A 19064-nucleotide genomic window follows, 5' to 3' on the forward strand; every position below is an offset into this window, starting at 1 on the left:
CTCCCTCTCCTGCTACGTCATTACATTCAAATCATGGAATCTGATCAATATCGAGACTGATTTCGGCTTTCGCTTGATGCATTGAATCACGTACTACTAGTACTCTACTTGGTTATTCAAAATTAATCCCCAACCTTTAGGTGTCTTTTAGAGAAGACTTCTAATTCAACATACATAGCCAGTCTTGAGGTTTAACAGATCTTTAGTAATGATAATTAATCGGGCTTGATCATATCTTACGTATTGTATTTTTATTACTTACTATCATCTCAGAGGATCTCCTATTACAATGTTTTCGGTTAGTTTAAAACGGCTTATACTGGCATGCAGGGGCGAGTTACTACAGTTCAAATTTTTAAAAAGTAGCTAAGTAACTAATTACTTCAAAAATAAGTAAAGTAATGGGATTACTTTGGGGAAGTATTCAGTAATTAGTTACTGATTACTTTTTTCAAGTAACTTCACTGACACTGATGTTTACCTACATGGGAAAACTTAATCTCTGGACAGAGCTCTCGATATCTTTCCAGGAATTTCCCTCGACTAAGCCATCTCATGTCAGTGTGTAGCAACAACTAAGAATGGACCTCCAGTTGCGCACGAAATAGCCGTCTTTGAAGAGATCTGGTGCGATGGAACAGGCGAACTTTGTTGCCACATCCATTATCTCTTTCATGTTAAGCATTTTTGTGCATAATGTGTGTATTATGCAGTGGTAATTGAGGAAGTCCGGGAAAGCATCGTCCTCCCTGCAACTGGCAATGAATCCATTTGAGCTATCATCGCAGGCCCTTTGTCTGTGGTGATGGACACCTATTTGTATACTGGGAGCTGGGTTTTCTCAATAAAGTTTCTGAAGAAAAATGTCCTCTCCTCACGTGTGTTCTTTCATGAGCAGTACTTTTAATAGCTCCTTTTTTGAAGCCATATCGGTAAACACCAGTTGCCAAGTGCTCTGCTAGTCTGCAAATTTATTGATAGAGGTAAGATGAATCGACCTATTTTGCTGATACTTGTGCAGTAACTTGGGCTAATTATTCTTGTAAATAAGATATAGTTCTTTAATATTTCCGCTAAGTACTCTTTAAAATACCAGAATAGGGAGGATGACACCATCCTCCCTATTCTGTATTTTTAGGTTTAAGTTATTTATTACACGGCGTGCTGCGGGGAAAAGCCTGTTCTAACGTTTGAGTCTAAGCTTTATTTTTTAGCACCTGGCGCCTCTTTTTTACTTCTCATCTGTAAACACTCTGTCTTTCCGTAAGAGTGTCAGTTTATTTTGAAAAGTCTCAACAGGATCTTGAACTTTATTGTGAAAGGTTTATGTGGAAAAAAACAAGCGGAGAGCACGCCATGGTTTTACCGTCAGTTGTTGCTAACGACAACGCAGTAAAAACAGCGCTTGTCCATCTGTAGTGTGGTTATATTATCATAAGAGAAAGAGAGAACTTTAAGAAATGAATACAGCACACACACACACACACACACACACACACACACACACACACACAGTGAAGTGAAAATTCAATTGAGTACATCATTAAGTGTAATATTTTTCCACTGTGGACATAATGATAAGTGAATTCACCAACACAAAACCGTTCTTAATAGAAATACAAGTTGATAATGGGATAATACAGATACTACACACAATGTTACACCTCGGACACATAAAAGTTGTTGTGGAAATCTCTGACCAGTATCAATGGAGAACAAAGTAACTACAAGCTCCTGCTCCTGCAACAGAACACAAAGTGCTGTAATCAAATACTGAGCCACAACAAAAGACATAAAAGTATTTCATGTATGAATGACTTTTACTTTTAAGATTTACAATACAGTTTAGTGCAACTACTACATAGTCATTATTTTCCTGTGTAAATCGTTGGTTGTTATAATAAAAAATGTCAGTTGAACATATCATATAGCAGACACACAGTGATATTTGAGAAATTACAGCCTCTAAACGCTTCCTGTAGGTTCCAATGAAAGTCTGGATTGTGGTTGAAGTTATTTTCGACCATTCCTCTTTATAAAACATCTCTAGTTCATTCAGATTTAATAGCTTCCAAACATAGACAGCTCTCTTTAACTCACACCACAGATTTTCAATAATATTCAGGTTTGGGGACTGAGATGGCCGTTCCAGAACGTTGTACTGGTTCCTCTGCATGAATGCCTTAGTGGATTTTGAGCAGTGTTTCAGGTCGTTGAAAGATCCCGGCGCAGCTTCAGCTTTGTCACTGATTCCTGGACATTGGTCTCCAGAATCTGCTGATATTGAGTGGAATCCATGTGTCCCTCAACTTTGACAAGATTCCCAGTCCCTGCACTGGCCACACAGCCCCACAGCATGATGGAACCACCACCATATTTTACTGCAGGTAGCAGGTGTTTTTCTTGGAATGCTGTGTTCGTTTTCCTCCATGCATAACGCCCCTTGTTATGCCCAAATAACTCAATTTTAGTTTCATCAGTCCACAGCACCTTATTCCAGAATGAAGCTGGCTTGTCCAAATGTGCTTTAGCAAACCTCAAGCGGCTCTGTTTGTGCTGTGGGCGGAGAAAAGGCTTCCTCTGCATCACTCTCGCATACAGCATCTCCTTGCGTAAAGTGCGTCGAATGGTTGAACGATGCACAGTGACTCCATCTGCTGCAAGATGATGTTGTAGGTCTTTGGTGCTGGTCTGTGGGTTGACTCTGACTGTTCACCATTCATCACTTCTGTCTATCCGAGATTTTTCTTGGTCACTTTCTTGCCACTTTGAGCCTTAACTTGAACAGAGCCTGTGGTCTTCCATTTTCTCAATATGTTCCTAACTGTGGAAACAGACAGCTTAAATCTCTGAGACAGCTTTCTTTATCCTTCCCCTAAACCAGTGGTTCCCAAACGTTTTTTGCTAGGCCCCCCTTTGTTTTACAAGAAAACTGTTCGCGCCTCCCCCTTCTCGCGCACGCACATGCACGAACACATCCTTCAACCACACACACCCATATTTGTAGTTTCTTTCACACCTCAAACATTTAGTAAACAATTAAGCAAATACAAGTAATCTGCAATAAATGACAGGTAGTGATAAAATAAACTAAATAAATAAATTTATCGAGTGGAAAAAAGTTGGCGTTCATCCTCCAGCTTCACTGTGCTAATGTTATGCTAACATAGCTGTGTCGCTAGCAATCACGTAGCACAACATTATATACCAGGTAGTCCAACTTCAGTAACCCTGCAAACGCCACTGCTGTTTAGTTTCCTGTCTTCATTTATGTTGGAAGTGGTAGCAGAGCTGTACGTTTTAATTAGTTTCAAAAATCTCTCAGTCAGAACATGGTATGTCATGTTTAGGTGGAAACTAGCGAGCTAACTTCCTGTTAACTTCTAACTCCGTTAAATTTAATAAATTCTGTTTTCGTGGATGCCTGGATGTTAAACTTAATTGTTACACCTGCTAAAGCAGCAACGCTGATGATTTTCAGGGTTCGTACGGGTGCTGGAAATCCGTACGAACGGATAAGAGGAGAAATGATTCTCCTTTGTCTCAGTGTTCGTTTGACTTTGGGACCTGAAGCAGACGGAGTTTTGGACCCGGATTACTCTGCGAAGCTCCTTACTACGGCAGCCGTAATGCTCTGACAATCCATCAAAACATTTTTTAACAGATTTCTGCATGCCAAAATCGGTTCGAAGTCAGTAAGCACAACCAGAATTCATACATGAGACACACTCAATTTTTGAGAAAATTAAAGGATTTTAAGTGTGCCTTATAGTGTGGAAAATATGTTATACAGAAGAAAAGAATATATCGCGATATATATCGTTACCGCACATGCTTCAAATTATATCGCCATATGGATTTGGGCCATATCACCCAGCCCTAACTGTGTGTGTCTCCTATATGATATATTTAACTGACATTTTTTTATTGTAACAACCAACGATTTATACAGGAAAATAATGACTATTAATAAGGTTGGCCAAACTTTTGCATCCCACTGTAAGTAGACCATGCAAGGTCACTATTACAGTGCAATATTAATATTAGTGTTCATTAGTTTCTTTTCCTCCGTATTACCTGTTGGTGTCAGTCTTTGCTTTGGATGTGCAAGAACAACAACATTGTGGTGATTACCCAAAATGCAATGCGATTTATGAATTCGACTTTAAACAAGTTTTCCGAAAATGTTATCATCCATTATAGAACAGTTATTTTGTGCTTTGTGTATCGTAGCAGTATTTCCATGACCTTCACTTATCATTTCTGCAGCACTATATACTGCTTTATCTATATATTAGTGAATTTTGTTTATACTGCTGTATACACTGTACAATTAAGCTATTCCCCGCCATACACAGTAGCTGATAAGTATTGAGTATTTTTACTCACCATGTGGACTGGGTGAACTGCTGTGCTGCACTCACAGCATCGTCAGGGTTCAACACCACCATGGGCACCTTGTTGCAGCCTGGCTGCTTCAGAACTCGCTCTAGTTGTCTGACTGTTCGCTCCACAGTGCCTCGGGAACACAGGTCCACTTTACTGACTACAATGAAGATAGGAACTTTCAGCGCCATGGCCAAGCCCAGGTGTTCCCTAGTTGTACCAGCTGGATGAAGGAAAAAAATAAAATACTCAATTACCCAGAATACTTGTCTTGTGATGTTTCGCATCTTATGTGCATAGGAAATCTAAACGTTACAAGGCAGTTGGATCCAAGTGAGAACAATTCTATTTAATTTTTAAATATTCAAATTATTTGTGCCTAGAAAGTAGTCAGAGGCCTGGACTCTGTACTATGAAGTGAGTTAAACATACCTAGAGTATCTGTCAGTTATCTGGATTCACTTACCCAAACACTGGTAACCAGGATTAGAAGTGGAGAGGAAAAAAATTACTGTATAGTCGATTATTGTTAAAATCACTCTGTGTCTTAAATGTTATAGGTTAGTAAGACTAGAAAAGAGGTGCTTTATTACTAAAGTGTAGCCTATTTGACACATGAAGGAAAGCTTGTAAAAATGCTGGGTGTGTTAACAGACTTGTCAATGCCTCTATCATTAAGTCACGGAAGAATCTGATGAGGTGTAGATGAGCATTCTGTTTGACTAATGTTTAAATTTGCACAAGACAGTTTTAGTTTTTATTATTTCAGCTGCAGCTGCAGATGGTCGCATAATGGTCTGAAAGCAAGTAAAGAATAATTATAAAAACAAAATTCAAAGCCCTTTTTCCATTAGTACCTACTCAGAGCAAGTCGGCACGGTTTGCCAGTTTTTATAGGGTTTTCCATTAGTTCCTGTTACCAGGTACTTTTTAGTATCTGCTCGCCCGGGGTTCCAAGTGATCCAGACAGGTAGAATACAAGTGTGTTTGGACAGACAACACATCTCATTTGTTTCTTGTATCTTTTATACCACGTCATGACACCTCTTTTATCCAACTAACTCCTAGATAATGTCTTCATCAAATGAAACCCTACACAATCAAAGAGAAACCTGCTCTGTTCATAACGTACAGTGGGGCAAAAAAGTATTTAGTCAGCCACCGATTGTGCAAGTTCCCCCACTTAAAATGATGACAGAGGTCAGTAATTTGCACCAGAGGTACACTTCAACTGTGAGAGACAGAATGTGAAAAAAAAATCCATGAATCCACATGGTAGGATTTGTAAAGAATTTATTCGTAAATCAGGGTGGAAAATAAGTATTTGGTCACCTCAAACAAGGAAAATCTCTGGCTCTCACAGACCTGTAACGTCTTCTGTAAGAAGCTTTTCTGTCCCCCACTCGTTACCTGTATGAATGGCACCTGTTTGAACTCATCATCTGTATAAAAGACACCTGTCCACAGCCTCAAACAGTCAGACTCCAAACTCCGCCATGGCCAAGACCAAAGAGCTTTCGAAGGACACCAGGAAAAGTATTGTAGACCTGCACCAGACTGGGAAGAGTGAATCTACAATAGGCAAGCAGCTTGGTGTGAAAAAATCAACTGTGGGAGCAATCATCAGAAAATGGAAGACATACAAGACCACTGATAATCTCCCTCGATCTGGGGCTCCACGCAAGATCTCATCCCGTGGGGTCAAAATGATCATGAGAACGTGAGCAAAGATCCCAGAACCACACGGGGGGACCTGGTGAATGACCTGCAGAGAGCTGGGACCAAAGTAACAAAGGTCACCATCAGTAACACACTACAACGGCAGGGAATCAAATCCCGCAGTGCCAGACGTGTTCCGCTGCTGAAGCCAGTGCATGTCCAGGCCCGTCTGAAGTTTGCCAGAGAGCACATGGATGATACAGCAGAGGATTGGGAGAATGTCATGTGGTCAGATGAAACCAAAGTAGAACTTTTTGGTATAAACTCAACTCGTCGTGTTTGGAGGAAGAAGAATACTGAGTTGCATCCCAAGAACACCATACCTACTGTGAAGCATGGGGGTGGAAACATCATGCTATGGGGCTGTTTTTCTGCCAAGGGGACAGGACGACTGATCCGTGTTAAGGACAGAATGAATGGGGCCATGTATCGTGAGATTTTGAGCCAAAACCTCCTTCCATCAGTGAGAACTTTGAAGATGAAACGAGGCTGGGTCTTCCAACATGACAATGATCCAAAACACACCGCCCGGGCAACAAAGGAGTGGCTCCGTAAGAAGCATTTGAAAGTCCTGGAGTGGCCTAGCCAGTCTCCAGACCTCAACCCCATAGAAAATCTGTGGCGGGAGTTGAAAGTCCGTGTTGCTCGGCGACAGCCCCAAAACATCACTGCTCTCGAGAAGATCTGCATGGAGGAATGGGCCAAAATACCAGCTACTGTGTGTGCAAACCTGGTAAAGACCTATAGTAAACGTTTGACCTCTGTTATTGCCAACAAAGGTTATGTTACAAAGTATTGAGTTGTATTTTTGTTATTGACCAAATACTTATTTTCCACCCTGATTTACGAATAAATTCTTTACAAATCCTACCATGTGGATTCATGGATTTTTTTTTCACATTCTGTCTCTCACAGTTGAAGTGTACCTCTGGTGCAAATTACTGACCTCTGTCATCATTTTAGGTGGGGGAACTTGCACAATCGGTGGCTGACTAAATACTTTTTTGCCCCACTGTATCAGTTTGCGTTAAGGCACTGGAAGAGCAAAAGAACCCTGCTACAATCACGTCCAACTAGAAACAATATTCCTACAAAATTTACACATAGAATTTTTATCTTCTGGACATAGTGATGCAGTTGTTAAGTCTCTAAAAAGGTTCTTGGTATTCCTGGGCCATTTTTTCTGGAGTTTGCATGTTCTCAATTGACTGGATATGTAAATCTGTGGCTTACCCACAGGTTTTAGATATTAAAAAAACACAAAAAACAAAATACAGGCTACTTACCAATACCAGTGTTAGCGCTCACCACCAGCATGGCAAAGTCAGGGCAATAACTTGTGAGGCCGAAGATGGTGGTCTTTAAATACTTGTGGTGTCCTGCAAGGTCGATGAAGGTGATCATCTTGGAAGAACTTTCGCAGATCTCCTCAGCTGTCCTGGACTCACTGTAGTTCACAACCTTTTACAGGTAACATACAAGACAGGCTGCACCAAAGGACAGAATTGAAATAAAACACGTCTTTTGTTTTGTTTTTACAGTTTGATTGTTTATTGTCAGGGATTGTTTACAAATATAAATATGCTAATACCCTGAGTTGTGGTGTGCAGCAATGGCAACAACAACCACAAAATGTTTTTTCTCTACCTGACTGATTTTTAAGAGTCAGGTAGAGAATCAATTAGGCAGCACATTAAAAATATACATGCCAAATTTCAAATGCTGTAGTTCTTCACTGTGTCTGACACACTGCATTTAACACTATGGTGAGAGGCCAATCTACAAAGCAGAAATATGACCCATGAAATAAATTAGTCAATATCTGATATATAGTTGTAATGAAAAGTTTCCATACACTCGTCATGGGCATGATGGTAATTTTGGGCTTCTAAAGGTGAAATTGTTATACACCATAAATCTTTATTATTATTATTTTTTTCAGGATTTCATTAGAGATTGTGAAGGCAAAATATATTTTAGAACCTACTAATAAACAAAAGATAACAGAATACAGTCCTTAACACATCTAAATAATTTAGCAATGGTAAAAGAAGAGCATTATGCAAAATTTCAAACTGAACTTTAAATAAAGTTACAAAGCTGTTTCAAAAAACAGAGCAAACAAAAGTTAAATGTCCCACATTGACCAGATGCTTCTGGCAGCAATTAAAAAGATCCTGGCCTACTTCTGGCTGAATATTAGACCACTCTCTAGAATTTTAGAGTATTTGAAGTGATTTTCTTGAAATCAATTTGGCTTTTAAGCATAGTCCACAAATTTATATTTTTGTGTTGAGGGTGTGGCAAAGACCATTCCTTGAAGCTTAATGTTGGCCTGCTTTATCCATTCCAAAAGCATGCTCCAAAAATGTGACAAGAAATTTATATCAAGTTAAAAGACACTAGAACCCTCTACACCACTTGTTAAAAGATTTAAATCTGTTGTTTATAAAGTCATTAAAGATGTATACTGTACAATCATTCCACCCTGGAAAAAGAACAGTTCAAAGAAATCACTAAAAGCCCCAAGGTAGCATGAATTCATGTCCATAGTGAATGTAAACTTCTGAATATTGCTAATATCCTAAGTGGCAAAGCGATTACCTCTCCTTTGCTGTTGAAGCCCAAGATCTCAAAGCTGATACTGGAGGTGCGTCCGGTCTGGATCTCATGCAAATGTCTGAAAAGGTTGAGCCGTGCACGGCCTCGTCCATTGTCCAACTCGCCTTGTGTCAGGACACCCAGCAAGGTTGACTTCCCAGAGTCCACATTGCCTAGCACTGCCACCCGCAGATCCAGGAACTGTTGCAGACCAAAACAGCAAGACAGAAAATGGGATCATATTTTCATAACCATTAAACAGCACTGTTTAAAAAAAGAACCCTTGGTGCTCTCTATAGTTAAAGCCTAAATGGGCAATGCTGTGATCCTTTTTAGAGTATTGCTGTATTTTGACACCACTGTTGTTTTGCCAGATTCAACTGGACTCTTTTTCCTCTACCATGTGTAACAGACAGACTCTAACCTGCTGATCATCAGGAACTTTTCGAACAAGCACTTCTGCAATTTTGCGCGTGTTTCTGTCTGAGTCGTAGTCAACCTCCCTCTCTCGGAGGAGAGTGATGTCAGCCCCGACTCTGAAATGAAAGAAAAAGACTTAAGTTTTATCATTCAATTTTCATTTAGTTTACACTGATCCCAATCAATTTACTGAGCAAAGCAGTAATAATTTTTCTTAGACGGCTTCTCCCAGTTTCAATTTATTTCAAACAGTGACTGGAAACCTGCCTAATGATTGTAGATTTATGTACCTAAGAAAATGTAATTAGGCATTCTGTGTCATGTGTGGAAAGTTAACTACAAAAATTAAAAGTGCTTTACATTACTATCAAAAAACAATTAAATAAACAAACAAACATTAGAACATTCAAGATTAGCAAGACTGCTAATGGTGAGTACAGCATAGAGTTGGGTATTTAGTACTTTAAGTAAGATTGCGATGGGATATGTCGCATTACATATTTAATAATCAATACTGATATACTGAACCTTCTCTAATTCCAGAGCTTAGTGTGTGTTAGAAAGTGCTGAGTTTTGGACAATGCCTGTCCAGGGGTTGCTGGACATTCTGAACAGGGCCCGACTGCAGTAATCCAGCCAGGTGGTGACAAAGCCTTAATGGATGAAGTTATCTGAGTCAGTGAGTGATGGCCAAAGTTGAGAGAGATTGTGGCAGATTGGATATAAGCCTGGACTTAAAGTGCAGAGTCCAAAACAACACCCTGGTTGTGAACTTCTGGGGAAAGTGAGAGGAGGCGTCTTTCTGCGACAATGAGTGGAACACCAGTTTTCCACAGTAGGGCTTTGGGGGCCAGAACCAAGAGATCAGTTTTATTACTATTGATGCTGAAGTAGGTTAGATGACATCCATGTTCTGAAGCAATGCAGACATTTGACAAGCAATTGCGGGGGGAACTGGGTGGAGGGTTTGGTGCTGAGATAACATTGTGTGTAACAACACAGGCAGAGACCATCTGACCAAGAGAGAGCATATAGATGGTGAAGTGAAGGGGTCCAAGCACAGAACCTTGAGACACAACGTGGTTAACCAGGGCAGACGGGGAGTGGGAGCCTTCTGCAGTGACAAACTGTGTTGGGTTGGAGAGGTAGGACTGAAAGCAGGAGATTACAGTACCAGTGAGGACAAGATATCTGGATATATGTGAAAGCTGGATGGTGTGAGAACAAGTGCCAAAGGCTGCAGAAAGATCTGGGAACTTGAGGATACTGATGTGGCCAAAATCATCTGTCATGATTTCATTAGCTATTTTGATAAGAGTAGTCTCAGTCCTGTGGTGTGTTCTGAAGCCAGACTGTACGGATTCATGGAGCTCGTGGTTTGACATATATTGATGGAGTTGGGTGGCTCCTTCCAAACTTTCATGTCATGTCAAGTCATGTCACCAGATGAAGCACTGTTGCTGATAAATAAATTTGTTAATCTAGTCCTGATGTTTTTGTTAACAGTTCAGTTATTCAGGAGGGGCTCAGATAGGCCGATACTACTTCACATTGAAAGGAGCCAGCTGAGACTGTCGCCTCCTGGATAGTTTTCAGGCTAGGCATGTCCAGCGTAGACCCAGGACCTACTGGAGAGATTACATCCAACAGATGGCCTGGGAATGGTTCGATGTTTCCCCAGAAAATAAGGGTTAGTAATCTACATGTTACACTGATCCATATTATGAATGAAGCTTGCTAACCAAGCTTGCTAAGCTTAACAGATACTTAGCATGCCACCCTGTCCTCCAAACATAGTAATTTCTGGCTGCAAAAGAACCAGCATGACACTAACATTGTGGAGTCCAAAACTAATGAGTGACACCAGAGTGAAGACACTTATATATATTCTTTGGTGACGTCTTAATGTCAGCAAATAAATTGTACAAGATGACCTACTTCTCTGCCATCTTCTTTAAAGTGTTGAGTGAGGCCTTCATGTCAGCCTCAGTCAGGCCGACTAGCAGACCATTGTCTTCTACTCCTATCTGGTAGACAGCTTCGCCACGGCCCTCCTGCAGTCGCCACTTCAGCTGTGTGGCCAGATGCTCAAAGCGGTACTGTGTGGGGTTGACCAGCTTCAACTACAGTATAGAAAATACATAATGATACAGGTAGTAAATGGCCACAGTTTAACTAGAGCACTGCTTGCATAGGAGTTCTGAGGTAAAATAAAAAAAGTCAGCTACACTAAAACCAAGATTTTCAAAACTGAAGGATTTAATTCTGATTCTGATTCAGAAAGTCCTGATTATATTCAATTTAATTTTGACTCTGTCAGAAACATATACTTATGGTCATTTATCTTGGATACGTACCGTCGAAAGCACCCTCGAAACCTTGTAAATTACAAATATTTAATTCCAAACTATGTGACACTTTTTCTGCAATAGAGAAATAGTGTAAACTATCTAGGTATATAAATAAAGCTAACACTTCTGAGACCTCATCAGCATCACAGCAGATGCCATTGTGTCAAAGTAACTGATGATTAAACACAGAAAAATATGAAGGAGATTTTCCTGGCCATGTCTTTTTATAGCAGATACCCCCCAAAGAAAACCATGAATCAACATATAGACATTACTTGTACAAACATTGATACTACTGAAAGTGAAAACCTACATAAGGGTTGTTGTTAATGTCTCTGACCAAACACTCAGAAACTGACTACAGGGTGGGCCATTTATATGGATACACCGTAATAACATGGGAATGGTTGGTGATATTAAAGTCCTGTTCAAGTTACGTTGAAACCAAGCACACCATTGTTTTTCTTGTGACATTACCAATAAGTTTGATGTGTCACATGGCCCTCTTCCTATTGAAAAAACAAAAGTTGTATCCAAGATGGCCGACTTCTAAATGGCCACCATGGTCACCACCCATCTTGAGGAGTTTGCCCCCTCACATATACTAATATATGTGAGTCCTGCCACAAACAGGACTTTAATATCACCCTCCCTCTAGTGGTATGTGGGAAGTCTGCCCCACAAATTTTTAAGATTAAATAATATACCATGTTCTGACTGAGGGATTTCTGAAAAATTAAAACGTACAGCTGTGCTATCACTTCCGACATAAATGAAGTCAGAAAACTAAACAGCAGTGACGTTTGTAAGGTACTAAAGCTGGGCTAGCGTGCATATAATGATGTGCTATGTGATGGTTAGCATAATATAAACACAGTGAAGTTGGAGGATGAACGCTAATCTTTTTCCATTCAATAAAAGTTAATGTGAGGGTTCCCCATGGTTAGGGACCAATACAACTGCATGGCAGGATACTGTAAACAAACCAAACTTTAGTCAGGAGAACAACTGAGATTATCCATCCACAATATGAGGTTAGTTTTACTGCTGCATGGGCTGGGCTGTAGTTATATCATAAGGTTTTAAAAACTGAGCTTTAAAATGAACAGTGGTAATAAAAACGGAGAAAGGCCAACAGTGATCACAGCCTTTTTTAGGGGATTGTTCATATTAAAGAGAACAAGATCCAAAGCAATAAAACATGTTAAAAACACAACAGCCTTAATAAACGCAGACCAATTTGGACCTGGAAGTAGGGTTCATACTAGGGTTGGGCGATTGGACGAATATATCTACTATCGACAATAGGCTGAGCCCATCAGCGATTGTTTTTATAAGAGCGATTTATTTATTTGTTTGCCCATGAGTAAGTTTGCTAATAATGATGGAGCTAACACTGTTTTAACTCTTTCATCTGCGAGCAAATGCACCCTCCTCAGAGTGTTCCCAAATGCTTGTTGATGGAGCTGCAGAAGCTGGTGATAGCCTAGCATACTCAGCCAGATGGTGGACACGTACATGCTCATGCAAGTTATGTGCGCATAACACGTCTGTACAAGCAGCACACTGCTTTGATTACATCCTTAGGTTTACCTCTTTCATCCAGTTAAAAGCCAAAGAAATCCCAAATTGGCGACTTTATACTTAATTTTTTTTAGTGCTGTCAGCTTCAATGTGCCGTCATCATGACTAACGCGATTAACAATTAACCCATCTGGAGTGCAAACTGAGTCAAAATCCCTGAAATGTCTCTGTCAACACATTTCAGGCAGTTTGTTCAAAGGTTTTTCATTCTGCTGTCCAGATTGGTTGAGCGTGTTAAAAATTTTAATCACGTTAATCGTGACAGCCCTAATTTTTTGGGGGGAAATTAGTTTGTCCATGTCAGTCCGTGCATGACTACATTGCTCTGCCCATCAAAAAGTCTGCGCATGCGCGGATATTTTGCCCATCGTCGATTATTGGACTGACGAGGTGATACTCATTGTGAAAATTTTGAGAACCACTGCTCTAGTGGGCCCTGCCCAGCACAGTGGAATCCAACTGGCATTTGCCATAGAAAATGCCATAGGATACCAGAATTAGCAGATCCACCACTGGCAGACTGCAGTATTCACAGATGAGAGCAGAGTTACCCTGAATACATGTGACGGTCTAATTCAGCACAGCTATCCAGCCCATAAACAGATGACAGAGATAAAAAATCTGATGTTTTTAAGTGGGCAGTAATTAATTTTAGGAACTGTAAGGAGCTTAGGAAGAAGGATGCCTTTATGCCATTAGGCTAAAATCAGACAAAATTCGGGTTCCTGCTGGTTCACCAAGTTTATTTCAAAACTTTGAAGATATTTTAGGAACCTAAAGAAAATACCTATAATAAGAATATACAGCATTTAACAACAACCTCACCACTGGGTGACAGTTTTGATGACCACATTTTTAGTGTAGTTATCAATACCTTCCTAGTATGTTAAGCATTTTATTAGCCCACTGCTGAATTAATTATTCATAAAATGGTTAAAAATATGGAATCACTCAATATTTGTCCATTTATGTGCACGAACTAACTAATCAATCTAAGATATGCAACATAATTTTCCTAGTCTTTTCCACAATTATCTAATCCTTTCTCAGATAGCTGTTTTTAGTAGCATCAATTGACTCTTATTTTTTTTATTATTTTTTCTTTGTAGCCAAACATGCTCTCTGTCACACAGGTGCTGCTGGTGGTAATAAGTTGGACTTTCTCTTGAGTTATCACATTCACAAGATTTTCTGAAAACTTGACATCTGACCTTGAGGTCAAGGCTACTGAGATTCAAACTCATTCAAGACTTTTAGCAGACATCAAACTGAAGCTAAATCCCTTCGTTCATGAGTTATCGCATTCACAACCTTTTGTGTTCACGCCATCTGCTTGCTCATCGCCCAGCAGGTGATGGCAAGACCTTTTATGGCTGAGGGTTAAAAAACTTTAACAGCTTACAAATGAAAAGAAGTTCATCACATCATAATAGCTGACCCACATCCACCCATCCACATTAAGGGGACGGCTGTGGAGCGTGTGAGCAGCTTCAAGTTCCTGGGAGTCCACATCTCCGAGGATCTCACCTGGACGACCAACTGCTCCAAGCTGGTCAAGAAGGCTCACCAGCGCCTCTTCTTCTTGAGGACTCTGAGGAAGAACCACCTGTCCTCAGACATCCTGGTGAACTTCTATCGTGCACCATCGAGAGCATCCTGACCAACTGTATAACAGTCTGGTACGGGAACTGCTCTGCCTCGGACCGGAAGGCGTTGCAGAGGGTCGTGAAAACTGCCCAGCGCATCGCCGGAGCACCACTTCCTGCCATAAAAGACATCTACAGGAAGCGGTGTCTGAAAAGGGCTGGGAAAATCATCAGAGACCCCAGTCACCCATCACATGGACTCTTCACCCTCCTGCCCTCTGGGAGGCGCTACAGGAGCCTCCGGACTAAGACCACCAGGTACCGGAACAGCTTCTTCCCCACAGCTGTCAGACTCCTGAACTCTGCCTCCTGACATCTGACCCACGTTAACACATGGACTGAACATACACACACCCACAATGGACAACTGTACCCTCAAACACACAATAATAACATGGACTGAACCACCACTCACAACCACTAGCACTTTATATAGCCTCTTAACTGCACTACTGCATAGTTCTGTGTAAATAATCATACGATAATTTTTAATTCTACAAGTGTTTACAACTTGCATAGTTCACATTTCTGTATAGTTTTTCATATTTATATCCTGTTCATAGCTTGTACTCACTACAGCCTGTACATACTTATAGTTATAGCATATTCATAACATACTTCATACCGTGTACATTATAACATACCATAATAGACCCATTTCTGTAATATACTCACATCTATATCATTGCTAATATATATTGTAATATATCTATATCATGGCTAAAACACTTCTGGATGGATGCAAACTGCATTTCGTTGCCCTGTACCTGTGACATGTGCAATGACAATAAAGTTGAATTCTATTCTATTCTATTCTATAATTTGGATAAGAAACAGAAGGTTAGTTACCTTATATTCAATGTTCCCTTCTTCAGCCTGGAAATGTAGAGAAATGTAGGGATAAGGTTAGTTAACACATTAATGATATGAACAAAACTGTTCTAACTATAACATAGATCATGTAGTCAAAGGTATGTTGCCACCCTGGCAACAGTTTTTCAATTTTCAAATCCAGAAGAAAGTGTTCAACTCCCCAGAATGTTGGTAACAGAGACACTCAGCCGTCATTCATCACTGCCAGGATGAACTAAAACACTAGAAGTCGCCACCCAGAGAGGTCACTGTGGGTGTGTTTCTCAACAACAGGTATATAGCATATAGCAGCAGAATTGTGTCTCAACTACTTGTTTACCTACAACATGCTGTCGTCAGTTTCATAGTATAGGTCTTAGCATATGTATTGACTTAATGTGTTTTCATGTTTGAAAGGTTTTCTTTGTATTTGTTTGTCATCTATACAGTCAGAAAAACACATACATATATCTCTGAATCTGCAATTTGTCATATTTATATGCTGTATTCTACTTATTGGAGGGTAGATTACTCTTTATATACTCCTTATATCTTGGATCTTTCTCTGTATTAGACATACAGACAAAAACTAACAAACAAAATGATTTAACTACATCAATCTGCTTTTTTCAAGATTTAGTGGACAACCTCAAATTCCGCTTTTTCAACTTTTCAGGGCCTAACATTTTTTGGGCCATTTTCTTAGTTTCTCTTTGCACACTTTTCATTAATCTAGTAATGTATGTATTCTGGATGTATTCATATGTGTGTGTGTGTATTCTCATTAAAATCTTGCTAATGTATTTATTTAAGTGAAGCATCAACTCTAAACAAACACTATTACTACAGTCAGGTTTCCAGATGTGCTGTTACATATCACTGTGTTAAGAAAACATACTTTTAGCTAAACATACTTATGTGGCTCCTCCTACTGCATGCCCTTTTTTGCCAACCGGATTTAATAATAATAATGGATTGCATTTATATAGCGCTTTTTGAGACCCCCAAAGCGCTTTACAACTCCACTAATCATTCACACACTGGTGGAGGCAAGCTACAGTGGAGCCACAGCTGCCCTGGGGCAGACTGACAGAAGGGAGGCTGCTATATTGCGCCATTGGCCCCTCTGGCCATCACCAGTGGGCAGTAGGTGAAGTGTCTTGCCAAAGGACACAACAACCAAGACTGTCCAAGCCGGGGCTCGAACCAACAACCTTCCAATTACAAGACGAACTGCCAACTCTTGAGCCACGATCACCCCCTGATTTAGTGAAATCCTCCTGCAATTTCAGTTTCCTGCGATAAATTACATTGTGATTAATCACAATCTAATGGATTGCTCAGGCCACTTCCTTTATTAAGTGGATTAGTATCTCGATTACTAGTCAATTGTCTTTGCACTGCGTACTTCATTTTAATATATTTTCTCAACGGTTTGCTATTCCATATATCTCCCACCATTCTTAACTTTGCTCCAGTCGAGCTAAAACGTATAAAAATGTAGAAAAAAAACACAGATTATTTTGCTGAATTAGTATTGCTGAATTCTTCACTTCACTTTATGAGAATGCGTCAAAATCTCTGGCCTCTGCGTGTGGAATGAGTTTCCTTCAAACCAGACAGCGGTAAAATATTGTTGTGTAAAATCAAGGTCATATAAGAGTATTTTCCGCCATGTTATAGGTAGCTGTATGGTGTAAACAAAGTGTAGCCGCAAATAACCTGCGCTCGACTATGGTTTGCTACAGTATCACTAGCTAGCTTAGCGGGCTGGAGGTCCCATAATCATGCCCAGGCTATAGAAGGGTAGCTACCTCCGGTGGTAAATACGGCGGTGGCGTTTTGTTTCTGTTGTTCTTTTTGTTCCTCCTTCTCTTTCCTCTTTTGCCTCTTCTCGTTCGAGACTTCTTCGACGTTATCCTATCATTATTACCCGAACCTGATCCCTGTCTGTCTCTGTTGTGTCCGACTGACACTGCACCACCTTCGGACAAATCCACCATCGCTAATCTTGGAGTGTCAGCTCCTAGCTTAGCTTGAAAGCGTAGTTTTCCGTGTAAGAGCAACTCACGGCAGTCAAGTAAAATGTAACACTGCTCGGCGTTGTAACATCACGGCGTATAAAACACACGGCCTGTGTGTGTGTGAAAACCTACAGTGAAGGATGCTCTCTCCTCAGCATCCCCACAACAGTTGGCAAATCTACTCACGTTTCCGGCTGCAACTTTCAAAATATTTCAGTGGGCGTAACCGGAAACGAACCTAAACTTCAAAATAAATTCATTGTTTGTTTCATGTTATAGTGTAACTTGTGTACTTTTTTAAATTTATTGTATATTTTGAAAGCTTATCAGATAGTTGCTGGGGTAAAACAGTCCATAGCACTGGACAGAATTTTTTCCTTAAGTCCGTTACTCTAACAAAGGTAAAAGAGATGATATATGAGCAGAATTCCAAAAGAGAAGCATGAAGGAAAATAAATATCATGGTCCTGGGTCGGTGACCCAGTGTTTTTGGTTGTTGTACTTTTTCTTTTGATATTGTTATGTATTATGCTGTTGTGTTTTGGTTTCCCAGGGTTTAGTTTGTGCTCTCTCTGTTTGGTGTCATCCCTGCCTGTGTATCTTCCGTCTCCCTGTGCATTCTCCCCGCGCTGTCCTCCCTGCAAGGTATTGTTGTTTTGTTGTTTAAGTTCCAGTTCCCCCAGTTTAGAGTGTTTTCAGTTCTGTTTCTCGCCATCCTTTCCTTTGTTTGGTACATCACTGTCGCAATAAAGCTCGCTCACTTCAGAAGCCACCATTGTTAATTCTCTGCGAGCAGTGAAGCACCAAAACTAGGACTTGCAAGTTTTGCCGTGCCCCAGTAGCCAGTGCGAAGTTGTGCTGCAGATCCCAGCATGAAAGCTGAGGGACCAGTCAGCCGGCAGAAAGGCCAGTTGATGCCTCGACGTGCGTTGGAACCGGCTTTGCCTGCACAGAGCGTTTCTGACAGGCTGGCGTTGCTTATGCGTAAGAGAAAAGCAACAATACAGCGTGCTTCACTGCTCCAAGACATCCGCGGTCCTTTCACACGGTAAGTATGTCTGTTATAGCCGTCGCTTCATAAATGGCTGTCTGTCAGCGCTAATTATTCAAACCCTGTTTAAAAGGCGACTCATTTGTTGTCCAAAAACATTTCCTCTAAATTTGCAAAGTTACTGATTTAAAAATATATATTTTCGATTTTTAGCTGGATGTCACACATATGCAACACACGATAGACTCTTGAGTATATTTAAATAGCAAAATTCACAATGGTATAACCATGTTAAACAAAAGATGCCCAAGTGTGCACCAATGCAGTTTAAATGCAAGCCTTTAAACTGTATGCTGATAAGTGCATGAAGTATACCTTTACCTCTATAGCTGAAAAGACTGTAATCATAATTTGTGGATCTGCTGATTTGTTTTTATGATTAATAAAAGACCAAGACAGACTTTTAATTCATTTGAAAGCCTGATGCTTA

The 19064-nt window shown here is 40.3% G+C and overlaps 1 protein-coding gene across 1 annotated transcript in view; it reads right to left on the minus strand.

Moving 5' to 3' along the window:
* gtpbp2b (GTP binding protein 2b) overlaps positions 1–17785 on the minus strand; it is a gene marked incomplete in the record, with an annotated part of 38781 nt that extends 20996 nt beyond the window's left edge. Inside the window, 7 exon segments of the mRNA XM_005941238.3 lie at positions 4390–4609; positions 7392–7566; positions 8710–8907; positions 9131–9242; positions 11065–11249; positions 15557–15583; positions 17374–17785. Of these exon segments, the coding sequence (XP_005941300.2) occupies positions 4390–4609; positions 7392–7566; positions 8710–8907; positions 9131–9242; positions 11065–11249; positions 15557–15583; positions 17374–17562 (1106 nt within the window).
* Positions 17786–19064: the final 1279 nt, after the last annotated feature.

This window comes from Haplochromis burtoni, unplaced genomic scaffold (genome assembly GCF_018398535.1).
Source record: "Haplochromis burtoni strain Fernald_Lab_line unplaced genomic scaffold, NCSU_Asbu1 Contig_303, whole genome shotgun sequence".
In the NCBI taxonomy this organism is placed as follows: domain Eukaryota; kingdom Metazoa; phylum Chordata; class Actinopteri; order Cichliformes; family Cichlidae; genus Haplochromis; species Haplochromis burtoni.